The following is a 17,695-nucleotide window of genomic DNA, read 5'->3' as shown; positions in this document are numbered from 1 at the left end:
GTGATGTGTGAGAAGTAAGATGGGGTATGTAGATAGCACACCCCATGTATTTTTCCTCTCTAATTATACAAAATTTGAAGTGTAAAATGAGATTTTTGAACTGCTAATAACAACTCCTTATTTTTTTTCTCACATACAAGATAGATAAGCATCTTTTAGTTTTAGTTTTTATTATTATTTTTTAAGTTAAAGAAGCATCATGTTAGTGACATGTCATTTAATTTACAAATTTTATCTAAAATTTTGGTCTCCCTAGTATTATCCTATTTTGAAAGGAGCAAAAAGACATCCCCTTGCTTGAGGATTTGGATCCCATCAGGATTCTCTTTGGGAGGATCTTATAAATCTTCACATTGTATCCGTTCATCGTACTATTAAATTATTTTAATTTTTTATTTAAAATTAAACGTAATGATTTCTAACTCAAATGGAAGGATGAGGAGAGTATCCTCAATCTCCTCATCCCTCGTTTGAATTCGAAAACCTCTGGAACAAAACCACCACCGCCGTTTTTCTGTACATTTTCAAACCGCCCTTCCCTCTCTCTTTCTCTCTCATCACTCCACTCTCCATCTCAACACTCTCAAAATTCATAAACCCCAAAACTCATTCCTTCTCTCTCCATCACATTACTCGCACACCCTCCGAACCATCGCGCCATGACAGCTGTGCCTCCGCCGGCGCCAGGCCGAGAGCTCTCCAACCCCCCCACCGACGGCATCTCCAACCTCCGCTTCTCCAACCACAGCGATCACCTGCTCGTCTCCTCTTGGGACAAGGTACGCCCTCGCCTCCTCCTACCTCTCCCCACTTTTCCTCTCTAATCCCTCTTTCTCATTCGCAGACAGTCCGATTGTACGACGCCAGCGCCGATGTGCTGCGTGGAGAATTCATGCACGGCGGTCCCGTACTCGATTGCTGCTTCCACGACGATTCCTCCGGGTTCAGCGCCGGCGCCGACAACACCGTCAGGCGGTAATTAAAATCACAAACCCAAAATCCCTAATTTTTTCTGCTTGGTTGCTCGGAAATTGCTGTAAAAACCCATCTCTTAACTCTGATGCTTTGTGTATCTATGTCAATACCCCAGGTTCGTATTCAGCTCCAGTAAGGAGGACATCTTAGGAAGGCACGACGCGCCAGTGCGTTGCATCGAGTACTCTTATGCAGCAGGTATGTTCTTCAAACCATCAATTTTTACATTTGAAATTAGTTCCAATCAAAACTTGAAGAACTTTTCTGAAGAATTTTTTGCCCCAAATCGGTTGATTGATCAGATTTTGTAGCGTGCGTAGTTGTAATAGTTGCTTTATTAGTATGAATGGAGTTTTGACGTTGAATGACTATAAACGACCTTAAATCATGATCTCTGCTGTAATTGGTATTTCCGGTAATCACATTTAATTATGTAAGTTTGAAAGCAAAAAAAATTGTTTCCTTATAATGTAAGACTTTGAGTTTCTAACCAATTCTCTTATGTGCAAATAATATCAGGTCAGTTGATCACTGGTAGTTGGGATAAAACAGTGAAGTGTTGGGACCCTAGAGGTGCAAGTGGACAGGAGCAAACCCTTGTTGGGTCATACCCACAACCCGAGCGTGTTTATTCTCTTTCACTTGTGGGAAACCGGTTAGTGGTTGCAACCGCCGGAAGACATGTCAATGTCTATGATTTGAGAAATATGTCCCAGCCTGAGCAACGGAGGGAGTCTTCATTAAAGTACCAAACTCGATGTGTGCGTTGTTATCCTAATGGAACAGGTAACTTTAATAGCTTTTCTGTTTCAGGACACTACCTCACAAAAAATTTCTTTCTTGCACTTGGTACTTTGGGTATTGCATTGCTTTGTGGCTAACCATCCCCACTGGTTTTCCTTGCTCACAGAAAAGGGCTTTTTCCGTTTTAGGGTACCTTTAAAAAAATATGAGCTACAAAATATAAGTTGTTTGGGGAATGGAATTGATCGATGTTGTTGGTTGTTTCATGTTTGATTCTGTGATCACATTTTGCAGGTTATGCTCTTAGTTCTGTTGAAGGACGGGTTGCAATGGAATTTTTTGATCTTTCGGAGGCTAGTCAAACCAAAAAGTATGTATTCAGCTATCAGTGAGAAATTTTTCTTTACATTGACTGATATTTTCAGTTTCATTGCCTCCTATCTTTAGGAATCCTTTAAGATGTACACATCTTTGATGCCACCACCACTAAATAAGTTGTTCTTGATATATGTATGATTCTCTCTTCATAAATGAGGGTGTGGCATCATCATAAAGTGTGCCTCTGTTAGTTCACCAATGTATCACCAATGTACACTTGTAGGTTTTTCGGTAGAATAACTGCAGCATTCCTCTTATGGTCACACTGATTTGTGCCTGGTCAACTGGTTTGGAGATAGGGCCCTTCAAGGATACTATTCTTCGCAATGCAGGCATGCATAAATGTAATATCATGCAAACAGCGTCTTCGTTCTTAATTTATTAATGGTAATAACCTTTGTGCAGATATGCATTTAAGTGTCATAGAAAATCAGAGGCTGGAAGGGACATTGTGTACCCAGTAAATGCAATTGCATTCCACCCCATGTAAGTTACTTTCTTCCGTTAAAGTTTTGCGTACTAAACTCGTAAACTTTTTATGCGTTGATTTATTGATGTCATAAAAAAGATAGATCATGTCTGGTTTCCTGTTGAAAGCATCTTGTAGCTACAAGAGTTACATCTGGGAATTTCATAGTAGTCAACTTCGTTCAAGGTTTATTCTCTGGTTGAATGGTTTGGAAAATAAGGATCAGAATTGTTCCTTGTTTATGTGATAGATTATGGCTTGGATTATACTTGATCTATGAGTCGCTATGTAGGTATTTAAAACCTAAATTAAGCTCGAGGGAGGCTTTAGTAATTTCGGATTCACTTACCTCTTGCTTTAATAAAGTTTATCAGAGGAGTTTGAGAATGAGATTCTTGTACATCATTGACTGTCATGTGGACAAGCTAGAAATTGGTACATACTTTTGCTTGATGATAGTTGGGATCATACTGCTTATTGTATGAGTAGTGATGCTAGCAGTTTCTTTAGTCCTTGTGCATTATCTTATTAGCCCTTTTATGCAATCCAATTGCAGCTATGGTACTTTCGCTACTGGAGGTTGCGATGGCTATGTGAACGTATGGGATGGGAACAACAAGAAGAGGCTGTATCAGGTAATATTTTGCCTTAGGCGACACTGATATATAATTCTCCCATGGAGAAATTACAATTATAACAAATTTTCATTGTGCTCGTCTTTGCCAGTACTCCAAGTACCCAACAAGCATTGCGGCGCTTTCTTTTAGCAGAGATGGCCGCCTATTGGCTGTGGCTTCAAGTTACACGTATGAAGAGGGGGATAAACCGTAAGCACATCTCTGTCGCTCGCTCCCTCTCCATCACTTTACTCATCTGTCCATCCATTTATGTGTCCATCTAATGTGTCATCTGTTCATCTTGCAGCCACGAGCCAGATGCCATCTTCGTTCGAAGCGTAAATGAGATAGAGGTCAAGCCAAAGCCAAAAGCGTACCCTAATCCGCCAGCGTAAATGAAGTAAAGTATTTTGCCTTTCGTATTAGTTACTCCGGATATGTTTGTTTAATTTGACGATGTAAGGCTCCAAAATATGTAAAGAGACCATGTGTACCAGTCTTCGGCCATCTTCCGAAACTTCTTCCGCTGTTAGAAACGATGATGCTTTGTAACGCACTTGTTATGATTTCATCTTACATAGAATGCCTCCTTTCCAATCGGTTTTTGAGTTCATTTATATATAATGAATTAGTACAATATTTTACACTTTATACATTGCAGGATAAGATACATGAGTAACTTAGTATCACATAGAGTTACTATGAGGTTCAAATTTTTCACTATCTTCATCATCTCCATGTGTAGAGTGAGTGTATTGTGAAGAGTAGTTATCAAATGATAAATCCCCAAAATAGTTTTGCATGTAATTGTTAACATGCCACCCATATGGACCCAAGATTGGTTGACCTTGTTCATAAGCAAAATCATTTGAAGATTGAGTCTCGGATTGTTTCCATGAGTCGCTCGATTCCATCCTAACAAGAATGGGATATGAAGGGTAGGGAAATGGTTGGTTATGAGTATAACCATAGTTACTACTTCCCACTCCAACAGAGTCCGAAGTTATAGATAACGAGTCATCTTCTTGACTTGACAAAATCCCTTTGCCTCTTTCTCTACGAGTATAGTCCTTCCCTATGACATCAATTCCTGGTCCTGCCCGCCTACTGCCATGGTCCTCATCCTGTGTTGCATGCGTGAAGTTTGCCTCACCAGTGAAGGGGCTCATAAATCCGGGAGGTGGTCCAACATAGTTTCCATATCCACCACCACTACCTCCAGCTCCACTATATCCTTCATCATTCCCACCTCTGGTGGTAGGTGAGTCTCCTTCTGATCTTGTACTAGAGCTATCATTAGTATTAGCACGATGTTGTGGTTGTGTAGGATTGGAAGAAGGTGGAATTCCAGTGTTTCTTGGTCTTGGGCGCAAAAATTCTTCCAAAGAGTTAGCGCTACTAGATCCCACCTCCTCCGCTAATACTCTTTCTACATTTATCCCTTCATTACGTGCTTCTTCAGCAACTTTGGGAGCTGGGTTGCCTTCATCATCATCTAAATGAAGAGGTCTAATCCATTGATAAAGTTGGTTACCCTCTGTATCATCATCTTTAGCAACAATATCAAACACATCTAGTGGGTCACCACGGTTGACATGATCTATTTCTGCTTCCTTATCTTGAATTTGAAGCTTCATGTTGTAGTAGCAATAAACTAATTTTTCCAACCAACTATGAGCCAACCTATTTCTTTGCTTTGTGTGTATAAGTGCAAATGTGCTCCAATTTCTTTCACAAGCAGATGAGGAAGCTGTTTATGATAATACTTTGATTGCTAACTTTCTCACAGTTGGTGTATCGGTCCCATACATGATCCATCATTCAGCTACAATGAAAAACAATGTTGATAAGCCTAATAACTCTAACAAATTCTATTATAAACTTATCGTGAAATATGTTTACACTCACTAGGAGACATTTTTGTTCGAGCAGCAACTGATGTTGGTTCTCCAAAAGTTCTTCTTGCATCTTTAAACCATGTTAGCTGAATTCAATAAATCGTGTTAGTTTAATCCAACAAAGTAATTATTATAATTTAAGTAATTGTGTAACTCATTTCCAAATTGGCCAACTGCTGGTGATGCAGGATCTAATTTAGAGTATACATTATGTACAGCACATATAAGGGTACCATCATCTCCAACACCGGGTCTGTATTGGTATCGAGGATTCAAATAATATGCTGTTCAAAGAAACACATACTCTAATAAGAGAAATAATACTTATGCAACTAAAGAAATGAATTGCAAATTATGACATAATTTATATCTGCTGCATGCAAATCGTGGTATAATGTTTTATACCATCGGTCTTCAATTATCTTTATGACCCACCTTGCACCATGTTTTCTTTTCAATTCATCATTCACTACACGCATCAACTCATATATTTCCCCCATAATATGATACATTTCTGTGTCAACGATCCGTAAAACTTTGTAAAGAGGTTCAAACACTTGGCACACATGTTCTGATTGTGTCCAAAAAGCATGATCAAGCACTATACTTTCCACCATATGACCTGCATTTGAGCGGCTCAAATTGTGGTTGGCCCAATCGTCACTAGTGAATAGTTGATTCAACCCTGCTTTCTTCTTAAGTAGGCTATCTAATGCAATATAGTTGGTGGCGAATCGAGTGGTAGCTGGACGAATAATGTCTCCTTTGCAAAATTCATGCATCTTTGCCAACAACCAACCGTGATTGTAAATATAATTTGTGATCGTTCTAGCTCTTGTTACCACAGTAGCAACATTCTCTTTGTTCCCCATTGCCTCAAACATGAGATAAATACAATGTGCTACACATGATGTCCAAAACACATTATGATGCTTCATTAACTTTTTTCCGGTTTTGACAAATGCAGAACCGTTGTCGGTCACGACTTGGACAATATTATGCCCTCCCACCTCCATGATTACATCCCTCAATAATTTGTAAATATACTTGTAGTTCTTTATATAGTTTGAAGCATCAACAGACTTCAAAAAAATTGTCTTTCCCTTGGAGTATACCATGAAGTTTATGATAAACAATCTGGTCGGGCCAGTCCATCCGTCACACATGATTGTGCAACCATTAGTTTCCCACTTTGACCTCAACTTGTTAACATACTCGCCAATGTCTTTATACTCCATATCCAAATATTTGTTTCTTATCTCATAGGGAGTGGGAGGTTGTACTCCAACACCGGCCTGTTGACATCCCACTACCATATTTTTGAAATGATGTGATGATGCTTTCTCAGCAGGGACATTTTCATAGATAAAGAACTTGCTAATTAGACGCCCCATTCCCTCCTTCACATTACCTCCAGTGAAATAACTCCAAACACTCTTTTGACGTGCTTTGAATGACTTATATAAACTTGGGGCTATTGGTGGTGTTGGTTGTGATTCTCTAAGACTGCCTCCCTATCTCATTTGTGCACCACCACTTGTCCCGGAACCTTGTGCTTTATTAGAAATTTTATGAAGGTGTTCTCTTTCCCATGCTGACTGTTTGGAGGCACATAATGCTTGTTTCAAACTGCGTCGTTCTTCAGGTCCCATGTCATCATCACATTCGTCCTCATTGTCATCATCATCACTGTCAACCGCTTGGCCATAGACTTCTCCTCGTAGCCCAGCTCGAATATTTTCCATTCCATGTGTTATCTTTTCCTTCTGCTGTTTTTTATTTTTTAATAATGTGCTGATGAATGCCTTCACTTCTGGGGGGACATTATTGCATCGTTGGACATTATATGCTGGATTTAATCCACTAAGATGATACTTAAGTCGTGTCACTCCGCCACTCTTTATTACCCGACCACAATATTTGCAAATTGTGCCATGTTTGTTTCCGTCTATTGGGTCTCCATGTTCCCAAGCTGGATCACGTTTAGTAACTTCACTGGACATCTTAAACGTATCTATATTTATTTTTCATGAAAATTAGGCAATTATTTTTTGGCCAAAAAATATAGTAGTGACAGAAACATATTAAATAGGAAGTAAAGAAAATAGGAAGTAAAGTTATTTTACAGAAGAATTAAATAGGAAGTAAAGAAAATGATTATAAGAATTTAAGTAATTATAAAAATAATATGGAATAATAAAACCTAATATTAATGAATAATAATCCAATTTGATAATAAAATAATAAATAACATTAAACATATTAAAATTATTTTAGGGAATAATTATACAACATTACTTAATTACTTCAAAAAATTAACATGCAAGTATAAATTACAATAATATAAATATAAGTTCGTAAACTTACCTTAAATATGGAACCCTTTGTGTTGAACCTCTGGAATAGATCTGGAATGACTCTGAAAGGGGTAACGGAAGAAGAAGAAACGAAAAGGTGTAATAGAGGTTTTAATTTTTGAAGGGTCAAAAAATGTGTGATGATCTGATACTCCACCTCTGAGAATGTGAAAGAATAACACAGTGGCACACGATTTTGAATGGTCTGAAATTGTAAAAGTTGTCCATGGTTTGATACTCCACCATTATTTTTGTCCATGTTCTAAAATTGTACAAGTTGTAATTATAAAAGTTGTCTATGTTTTGAATTATTTAGATGCTTTTGAATGAAACCACCATTATTTTTGTCCATGGTCAAAAAATATGTGATCATCTTATACTTCACCTCTAAGAATGTGAAAGAATATCACGCGTGTCACACGGTTTTGAATCTTGATGCATGAAACCACCATTATTTTTGTCTTGTCAAAAATTGTACCATTCCTGAAAGTTGTAAAAGTTGAATTATTTAGATGCCTTTCTTTTCTCACACCGTCACACACCACCTACACACACACGCCATCGACACACACACACACACGCACACAGGGATCACACACGCCACCACACACGCACACCACACACGCACAACAACACACGCACACACGACTCGTCTCTGGATCCTTCTCTCTTCTCCCTCTCCCTTCTCCCACAAACACACACAGATCTCACAGATCTCTCGAATTCTCGATCCTTCTCTCTTCTCCCTTCTCCCATACACACACTGAGACCTTTCTCGATCCTTCTTCCACATGGCATTCTCCTCCTCCTTCGCCTTCCTCCTCGTCCGCGTATTCCGCCTCGTCGGCGAACCCAGGAACTCTCTGGCGAGTTCTCTTTATCCTTCTCCGCCTTCCTCACCGATCCCACCGACAACAACCCCACCTCTGTCGTTGACTCCAGCGAAGACCACCACGACCCCCAATCGCCCCCAAACCCCGACCTCAACCTCCACAACAACCACCCATTCTCCTCTTCCCCTCAGAGCCTGCGCCACCGGCGCCGCGCTCGCCTCCGTCTCTGTTCCACGTCTGCTTCAACCAAGACCACACCTGCTTCGCTGTGGGGATAGACCACGGGTTCTGGATCTACAACTGCGATTCGTTCTACGAGCTCTTTCGTCGCGACTTCGACAACGGTAGGGGAATCGACGTCGTTGAGGCGCAGATCTTGGGTATGAGCATGGATTGCAGAGATATCCGGGCAGCTGGGGGGACGACGCAACCTCGACTGCCTTTCCGACGACGGATCCATGACGACTTTTTCGATAATATCAAATATATCGCGATATTATCGATAATATCGATAATATCGCGATATTTTGACAATAATGAGAAGGATACGTGGGAAAATATAGGAGCCTCTGAAAAACGATAATATCGGCGAAATATCGCTGATATTATCGATATTTAATACACTGATGATACCCACAAGTAAACAATAAACGAGCTTTCTAAATAGTTTTGGTTCTACAAGCAGTTTGCTTCCCCGGAGACAACATTCCATAGGTTATTTGACAAAAGTCTTTCCCGAAACTACCTGCATATACGGGATCAGAAGCATCACAAAATGGGTCGTCGTAATCACTGTCCTAAGCCAGAACCCGGCTCCAATGCACTAGCTACGGAAGAGACGAGAGGGCTAGCTCAAATCCTTCCTTTGTTTATTTCTTTGAAATCACCTAAGTCCAGATGGAGCTGCTTGTGGACCACCCACTGCTCCTCTCCTCATAGCTCTCGATTGAGAAAGCATCTCGTCGTAATTCTGAGCAAAGAAATTCTCTTTCAGAACTTGCAAGAGGCGCAGCAGAGAGATTAATGGAAAAAAAAAATTGCAACGAAAATAGTACCCGTTTCTCAAATGCTGCATCACGTGAATCTATTATCTTGTCTACAATTCCGTACTCTATGGCTTCTTGTGCTTGAAAATACTTGGGCCGCCGGACGTCTTTAGATAGTTCTTCCTTGGACTTCCCTGTTCCTTTTGCAAGCAACTCAATGTAATACTCTGTGTTTGCATCCAATTCCTTGGCCTGATAGAAGTTTCAACAGAACATGAGTGAGAGAGGGGATGGAGAGAAAATGGAGAGCAGAGAACACGTGACAAAGTACCTTAATCCACATGTCGATGACTGACCCACTTGACCTGCTGACCTTTGGTAAATATAATTTTGCTGCGATTCAACATAATAACAGTGATCAAAAAGTGCACAAAAATAGGGGTGCAAAAAACAACACCCTCTTTACAGCTTCCCGTATTGTATGAAAATGTGTCCAAAGTATGCTACATTTGAAGATGGAATCATACTGGAGGAATTTGGCTGTACGGCACGATAACCCTTTGCTCCAAGTGACAGAAGCAGTGCAGCTTGACCATATGCCATGCCACAATTCACAGTATACACATCTGATTTGACATACTGCGTGCAGATAAATCAAAAGCAGGTCAGACAGTTTGGTAGGAAAAGAAAATGCTAGGGCTTTTCAACTAATATTATTTCCCAATGAGATGACAGACTACATACTGGCATGGCACTGATTTTTGCACATTTGCAAAAATATATCATCCTATATAACGGACAAATATGCTACACGGTGAAAATTACCATTGTCTTTGCGTAACTTAACTGATTTCCATTTATAAATAGATATAAAGAGAAAACCTCCAAGAGTTGATAATAATACTTACGCTCATCATGTCAGCGATCGCATATGCTTCGGTTTCAGATCCAACACTCTCCATCTTCTCATTCTAAAATGTACCACAAAATTAATACGGATAGGTAATACTTTGAAATCGTGAAAATGATGGGGGAAACCTTTTGATGTTATATTGCACTCATAATTACTTCCAATATTAACCTGTGTCCCCGATGAATTTATGTACAAGTATATAGGCTTCGAAGGGTTATCATAATCCAACCACATAAACTGAGCGACAAGAAGCTCAGTTACTGCTGGTACAATCTACAGAAGTCAGATAAAAAGTAAAATGCTGAGTCAGTACAAAATGAAAAAATGGTTCGAGAAGAAAGAATCTTGTTGGCAAAAATATAATTAAAATACACACACACACACATATATATATAATCTCTTACTGGCATGCCCAAATAGCATATCCGAGCATCTAAAAGTAAGGAAGGAAGATCAGGAGGAGCAGTTCGGGGTCTTCCATTTCCTCTTGCACCTCCCCGATACATGCTCACACTCATACTGTATTGTGAAGGGCCCTTGCCATCCATGCCTGACATGCTATACATTCCTCCATGATTCAAGTAGTTGTTGGCCGATGAGATGCTTTGCTGTGAAAATTTTTTGGATAAGAAGAACATGTCTAGTCAGTTGATATGCCATATTTAGTTTAGTTTAACTGAAATCCACTTAGCCCTTCTGTTAATATCGAGCTACTTAAAATTGGTTAAGATGCATAGGGAGTGAACCTCTGTAACTTTTTCTGACTGACGTCTGGCAGGATTATCTTCTGTCATGAACATGTCCATTTGGGCAGGAGAAAGGCCATATAGATAATGGGGCACATTCTTAAAATTATCCATTACTGCAAATGAGAACAATGAAGAATGCAAGGAGGAAATTAGACTTTTTCATTCTTATTATAATCGGCATTCCAAGTTTCTTTGGAAATTAAAGCATCAGAAGACTCACGTTTCAAATGAGCATAAAAAGGATTGAATCAAATTGCAATATTGATATATCAGAAGAATCCCTTCCGATGTTAAGATCCATGATAATGGCAACCTTAAAAACCTTGATATTAATCGTTAAGGTACAAACTTTCCCCATCGAATAAAAAACAGAACCACCCTCTTCTAGCAGATGTGGGTATTGATTTTGTTTCTCTTGCAAACCCATTTTCAAGAGCAAGTTCAGCCCATGAGTTCTAAACTTTGGTATCAGAGCATGAAAAGAGGGACTTTGAATACTGGTAAGTGAGGAAGATTACAAAAAGTGAAGAAGGCAAATATTAAATCAGTGTCAATACATACAGTAAGCTGACGAGGCAATCGGGCTTTGAAACCCATGTCCCACATTGAAAATATAGACCATTCCTACACAGGCAACGATTGCAAACCAGATTTACACGAACAAGTTGTTAACATCAATGGTTACAAAACCTTTATCGACATAGCCCATAAATAATGCCCAAGTATAATAAGCATTGAACTTTTAGTACTTTTGGGTACACTCAACCACTACACATAGACGTAAACTAATCCAAATTATACAATCCTCAACTACGCGCTTCTCTTGACTTCTCCAACCAAACTATGGTCAGTCTCATTCTACTTTAGACATACCAATAGAGCACAACCACTCTAGTTCAGCCAACAGTTCCTCTTCCTGTATATAATGATGCCTGATAGTAACATGGCAACATGAAATTGCCCTCAATCCTGTCTAAATTTACTACATTCAACCAAATAAAACCTATTGTCCCCTCAAATATCATGCGCTTAACAACTAAATATTCAAAGTTTCACCTTTCCCTATGGTATCGTTTGGTATGCAGACGGGATGGGACGGAACGGAATGGGTCGGGACGGAGAGGGAGCAAAAATGCCCTCAGATGGAAAAGGAGGAAGAAGGAGACGGAGAGGTTATAATTTTGTGTTTCACGTGAACAAAAATTTACCCAAAACTCATCCCGTGGAACATTTATGCGCACCAAACAAGAAAAGGAACGTCTCATCCCACTTCATTCCGTCCGTCCCACATACCAAACGGTACCTATATTCACCTCTTTACGCAGCAACTCAATTGAAATTTAAAACCTCCCATCCCAAAACCAAAAAAACAACAAAAAAAAAAAAAAATTGGGAAAGGAAACAAAACCCACATAGGAAATTTGATCCACCGACCGAAATGAATCGCAAATTCCCGCTTAAAACAAAATTGGACGACATGGGCAAAAGGGTAGTGAAAACTCACATCCATCTTTAAGATTTTCCTGCCTAAACTGCTTGGGAACGTGGTTCGAAGCCTTGGCATAAGCAGACTTGAAGCGTCTCTGAGATTTCAACCTTCCGGAAGAGAGAGGTGGAGCAGCGACGACCTTGGTGCCGTGAAGGAAGGTGTTTGGGATCCCAGCATTAAAGGCGCCTGCTTGACGACCTTGGATGCTGTCTACGGCGGCTGACGGCGGAGCTGAGAGCGGAGAAAGCAGAGAAGTCGCCATGGATAAACACAGAGAGAGGGATTTCTCGGAGCTGAGGACAGTGGAGTTCTGCAGTAGAATGTTAATTTAGGGAAGCACACAGGGCCAAGAGAAGTATGAGGTTTTGGTGCATACGTGTGAGATAGGAGATGCTCCACAGAGTCCATAATCCATGGGCTCGCGGGTGTGGGTTGGGTCGGATCTATTTCTAATTGGGCCTCAAAGTACGTAATTGAGAGTGTTTATGGTCTGTTCCTTTGGAACTCCACTTGGATCGCTCTTTGTCCAGCACTGTCAACAGCTCAACATGGAGTGCAGTCTCAATCCCGTCCTTCCTCCACGCCCCAACCGCAAAGAACTTCCCAGACTAATCTCTGATTACCACCCCCACTCCACCCACATTATGCTTCAGATGTGTAGCTCCATCCACATTAACCTTGACCCACCTATCAGTTGGTGTCCTTCATTTAACCTGAGGTAATTGCTCTGGGGCTCTCGGCTGACCACTAGCCAATCTAAAAGCATGGTACCAACTGACCACTCTTTGAACCACCTTCATTGGCAGCCTATAGTCCTCTAGATTCCTTTGAGTTGGTCCAGAATCCAACTTCCGATTCGGTTCTTTGAGTTAGTCTAAAACTCTATATCCTCTGGATTCTGCTGAGTTGGTCTGGAATCCCACTTCTGATTAGGTTTAGTTGAGTTAGTCTGAAACCCTATATTCTTCTACATTTTGTCGAGTTGGTTTGGAATCCCACTTCCGATATGGTTTCGTTGAGTATTCTAGAATCTAATTATTCATGCATGTTGAGTTCCATTGAGTGGTTATTGAATAAGTAATGCCATGAGAAATTGTGGAAGTACAAGTTTTTTTTAAAGCTTGAAAAAAAATGGTGAATTACAATTGGCTTGATCCTTTCACATGATATGTAAATAGTCTAACCCTAAGGTTAGGTGCAACCATTAAATAAAAAGAAATGATACTATAATGTTGAATCAATGGCTTGTTTTCAATAATTCACTTTGTAAAACTACGACATTTTGTTTATAAATGATTGTGTATGTATTTTATTGAAGTACTGAATCTAACCTGACTTTATGTGGTTGTCCCGATACAATTTAAGTCACGTGTTGATCCTGAACGTAACTCGGGATCGAGACATGACAATCGAACAATGTTAACTAGAAGTGGGCAAACGAGCCCTAGCTCGTGGGTCAGGGCGGGTCGAGGCGGTTTGGTACAGATACAGGGCAGGGACAAAATAATTTAGGTTTCAAAATGAGGCAGGGCGAGGTGGGTCCAAGAAATTATCAGTTGGGGGGGGGGTCCAAGAATATGAGGATACAAGGCCCTGACCTGGAACGTTTCTCCCAATCCCAACTCGAGTGTTCTTCTCCACTCCATCCACCGTCTTCTTTTTTATTCCATCCACCTTAGAATCGAGGGCCCAGCCCATGGCCACCTTGCTAACACCGATACTGAAATTTGACATATTAATTTGATTTGAATTGAACTCATATCAAAATTTCCAAGTTAACCCTAACCCATGCTGCTCTTTCTCGTTGTAAAGTTGTAAACTAGCCCTTACTACCTAATCCCTTTGTTCTAGTTGGACCTAAACCAACCCATCTCTACCCTACTTTCTTTTTTGGTCATAACACAAATTGCAGCCTACTTCAACTCACAACTAAGCATTCATAAGTTGGTAAGATGCCAAAGTTTGAGTAAAAATAACCTTACAAAATGTTTTAATGGCACAACTGTAAAATATAATACACAAACTTTTTTTAGTGCCCAATGGTCTCAAATTTAATTTTCCTCTACCAACAAACAGATCAGTGCATGTGAGTTTTTTTTTTTTTTTTTTTTCTTCTCAGAAAACAAAATAAAAATGAAAAGACAAAATTACAAAGATAAGATAGTAAAATATGTTCATTTCCGGGTTTCCTCCTAGGTTCTTTGAAGTTTCCAATTCATCTCTACACCACAGAAAAGAAAAAGGAAAAAAATTAATAATGATTATCCAGATTAATACAAGTAATTAAAATCAAATCAAATTCGGTAACCAAAACCCTAGAATGGAAGTGATTATGTGCAGCTTTACTCGTACCTTCTTTCACTTTATACATACATATATATAGATATATATATATATATATATATATAACAGAGTAATCGGAATAAAATTCTTTCCCCTTGAATCACCTCTCATTCCCTCTCTTCTCCCCTCCCCTCCTTTTTCGTTTTCTTCTTTATCTTTATCTCTCTAAAATAAAGCCAACACAAAATAATGACGTTGCTTAATCGTGACCATTCAAATAGAAAGAGACTCAAAAAAAAAAAAAAAATAGAAGAGAGAGAATTCGACTCTCTTACTCCGACAAACTTGTAGGGTAGGATTTATCATGGAGTATGCCAAAGTTAATTTGACCCCGCCACTCTCACTATGACTTGGACAACAAGCTTAGGCCATCTCCAACCGAAGGGTCCAGAGGGTCAGAGGGCCGAAAATAGCCCTAAAACCGTCTCCAACCGAGGGCTAGGCCAGAGGGCTCTGGAATCTGGGAGGGCCCCACGGGATCGGAGAGGGCTGGAGGGCTGGCTATTTTTTTTTTAATGATTTCCTATGGATGTCGGTTATAGCCGACAGCATTAAAGATATTCTTTTTTTTTAATAGTTCTACTATTAGTGTCGGTTATAACCGACACTAATAGTTTGAAATGTTTTTTAATATAACGGCTAGTAGCCGTTGTATTATTAGGCCTCTTTTTTTTTCTTTTTTTTTTTAATGAATTTAAACTTTTTTTTTTTTTTTTAATGAATGTAAACTTCTTTTTTTCCCCTTTTTTTTTCCTTTTCATATGAATCAAATTTTGTTTCATATTTTTTTTCCTATAACTTTTATTTCACAAAATTTGTTTCATATTTTTTTTCAATTCTATTTTTTTCGTATAACTTCCTAGGCCATTTATACAACATTAAATTGTAGTTTTTAAATAATAAATTATGTTTGGCCCTATGGCCCTTTGGCCCTCGGTTGGAGACGGTTTTTTGTGACAGGGCTAAAACGAGCCCTTTGGCCCTCTGGCCCTCGGTTGGAGACGGAGGCAAATATGGTCCTGTACTGTTCATTAAAATATTAATATCTTGGGGAATCTTGGAGGGCTAGAGGGCTCAAACGAGCCCTCTAGCCAGCCTTCGGTTGGAGATGGCCTTACGTCCCTCCCCATGTCGACATTTCTTTGTGCTGATTCTATTGGCTTCCGAATTCCGACCACTTGTTTAGCCAAATCTGCATAGTTTCTCTCTTATATATGCCTCCAAGCATTATTTTAGGGTAAAGTAGGATGTTATTTAAAAGATTTAAATTACAAGAAGATAGTTTGTACTGTTAGAAAGTCAATGTTCTTAGTTATAATTGTTTATTTAATTTTTTGTTTATAATTGTAATTCTTATTAGTTTGTAGGACTATCTATTGTACAAAGAAAGCTGTTGTAAATATACCTAACGTATCAATGAAATACTTGGTTGAGTCTTTTGTCAATCATGATTTTACATGTACATAAAGTGGCCTCCTTAAAATTTATTAGAGATTTCAATGTGGTTAAAGAAAATATCACGCACCAACTTAGATACAGTGTCTTATGACTCTAGTTATATATTTAAGAAGACTAAAATTCAATAATTGGTTTCGATTAGATTGGTCTGATTGATTGAATCAACAATTCTAATCGCGTATTCAAATTTTTGAGTTAATTCCCAAGGTATGATACCTTATAGCTTCATATTTACAAGTCATTTTCAAGACAAAACCTAAGTGGATCCGCCCGCGGCAAACCAAAGCCTCCGGAGGTAGGGCGACTTGTGTTGTGCTATGATTTCGGATTAGGCGATCGGGAAGAAGAATTCCAAAAAGGGATAAAACTTTGCTTGCTTACTGTTTGGGCCCAAAATAATAGTTTGGGCCGAGGGTAGGATCACTCTCGGCCCAGGAGGCCGGGCGGCAAAAGGACCATGGATCGGTCAACCCGTGGGAGTCCAAACCTAGGGCGGTTAAGACGAATCCTCGTGCAATGGGGAGTCTCGACGGGATCGGATATCCAGGAAATTAATCCAGTTTAGCTAAGGACTAGGTTCATAGTCCTAATAGGTGTAGGACTGGTCGAGGTGATCCGGAGAGGGAAACCTAGTCCGAGTAGGAGGTAAACTTGGACTCAAGGTTCAGTACTATAAATAGGGGACGCTGTGCATCAGGAAAGGACCCCTACAAAATCAATACAAAATTGCCCTGCGCAAACTCTCACAACTTGTGATTTTTCTTTTTCCTTTCTTCGCTGACACATCTTCCGTTGGCATCAACAGCACTGTGGAAGCAACCGGTGATATCTTAAGTCGGCATAGATAGCTCTGTCACCGTAGAGTCAGTCGGTCTCGCAGTATCTTCCGTTGGCATCAACAGCACTGCGGCGAGGACGACTGGTTACCTATCCAAGTCTCGGTCGAGAAGGATTTCCGAATCCCTATTGGTCGAGGTCATCTCATCAGCCTTCTCGGCGAAGTGAGGTGTTACCAGGTTACTGTATTCGGCACATTGACAGCCGAATTTGAGATTGAACTTCGCAAATTAGCAGCCTTGTCTTCAGGCTCTAGAACCCAAGAGGCCGAGAATTGTTCCTTCCTCGGCCGCAATCGCAAGACACAGAAGTCAGCGGCGCGCTCGACGCAACATCATCAAATTTACTCCTCGGCCGAGCTCGGCCGACGAGTTGGCACGCCCCGCAATCACCGAAGGACGTAGTTAGCTTAGAAAATACTCGGCCTGCGCGCCACGTAGGTTTTTGTAGTTTCTAGGGTCAACATTTTGACACGCCCAGTGGGACCCAGTGCTAAACTACGAAGTTCATGCCAATTGAAACACGATCGGTAAAAAAGAAAACAGCTATGGGAAAGTCGACAGCCGATTTGCCGAGTCAGAGCATAGGACAGAGTGTGCCACAGGCGCAGAACCTCCTTAGCGTTGCGACACCTGAGTCCACGAGCGCG

General features: G+C 40.1%; 2 protein-coding genes across 2 annotated transcripts; one reads left to right on the top strand and one right to left on the bottom strand.

Annotated features, from left to right (window-relative positions):
* Positions 1 to 395: 395 nt before the first annotated feature.
* On the top strand, positions 396 to 3,780 carry LOC126586399 (mitotic checkpoint protein BUB3.2-like). The gene is made up of 9 exons (XM_050251236.1): positions 396 to 779; positions 845 to 975; positions 1,091 to 1,173; positions 1,495 to 1,761; positions 2,014 to 2,089; positions 2,503 to 2,583; positions 3,123 to 3,201; positions 3,293 to 3,393; positions 3,491 to 3,780. The coding sequence occupies exons 1-9, from the start codon at positions 660 to 662 to the stop codon at positions 3,576 to 3,578; spliced, it is 1,026 nt and encodes a 341-aa protein (XP_050107193.1). The 5' UTR covers positions 396 to 659; the 3' UTR covers positions 3,579 to 3,780.
* Positions 3,781 to 8,911: 5,131 nt separating this feature from the next.
* On the bottom strand, positions 8,912 to 12,766 carry LOC126586398 (ATP-dependent Clp protease proteolytic subunit-related protein 1, chloroplastic-like). Its single transcript, XM_050251235.1, has 9 exons — positions 12,424 to 12,766; positions 10,917 to 11,032; positions 10,575 to 10,778; positions 10,339 to 10,443; positions 10,166 to 10,228; positions 9,785 to 9,896; positions 9,589 to 9,650; positions 9,327 to 9,509; positions 8,912 to 9,241 (listed from the first exon to the last, which is right to left on the bottom strand). The coding sequence occupies exons 1-9, from the start codon at positions 12,668 to 12,670 to the stop codon at positions 9,155 to 9,157; spliced, it is 1,179 nt and encodes a 392-aa protein (XP_050107192.1). The 5' UTR covers positions 12,671 to 12,766; the 3' UTR covers positions 8,912 to 9,154.
* Positions 12,767 to 17,695: the final 4,929 nt, after the last annotated feature.

The sequence above is a fragment of the Malus sylvestris genome, chromosome 10 (genome assembly GCF_916048215.2).
Source record: "Malus sylvestris chromosome 10, drMalSylv7.2, whole genome shotgun sequence".
In the NCBI taxonomy this organism is placed as follows: Eukaryota; Viridiplantae; Streptophyta; class Magnoliopsida; order Rosales; family Rosaceae; genus Malus; species Malus sylvestris.
Note: the sequence above shows the minus strand (reverse complement) of the source record. Positions and strands in the feature narration are given on the sequence as shown.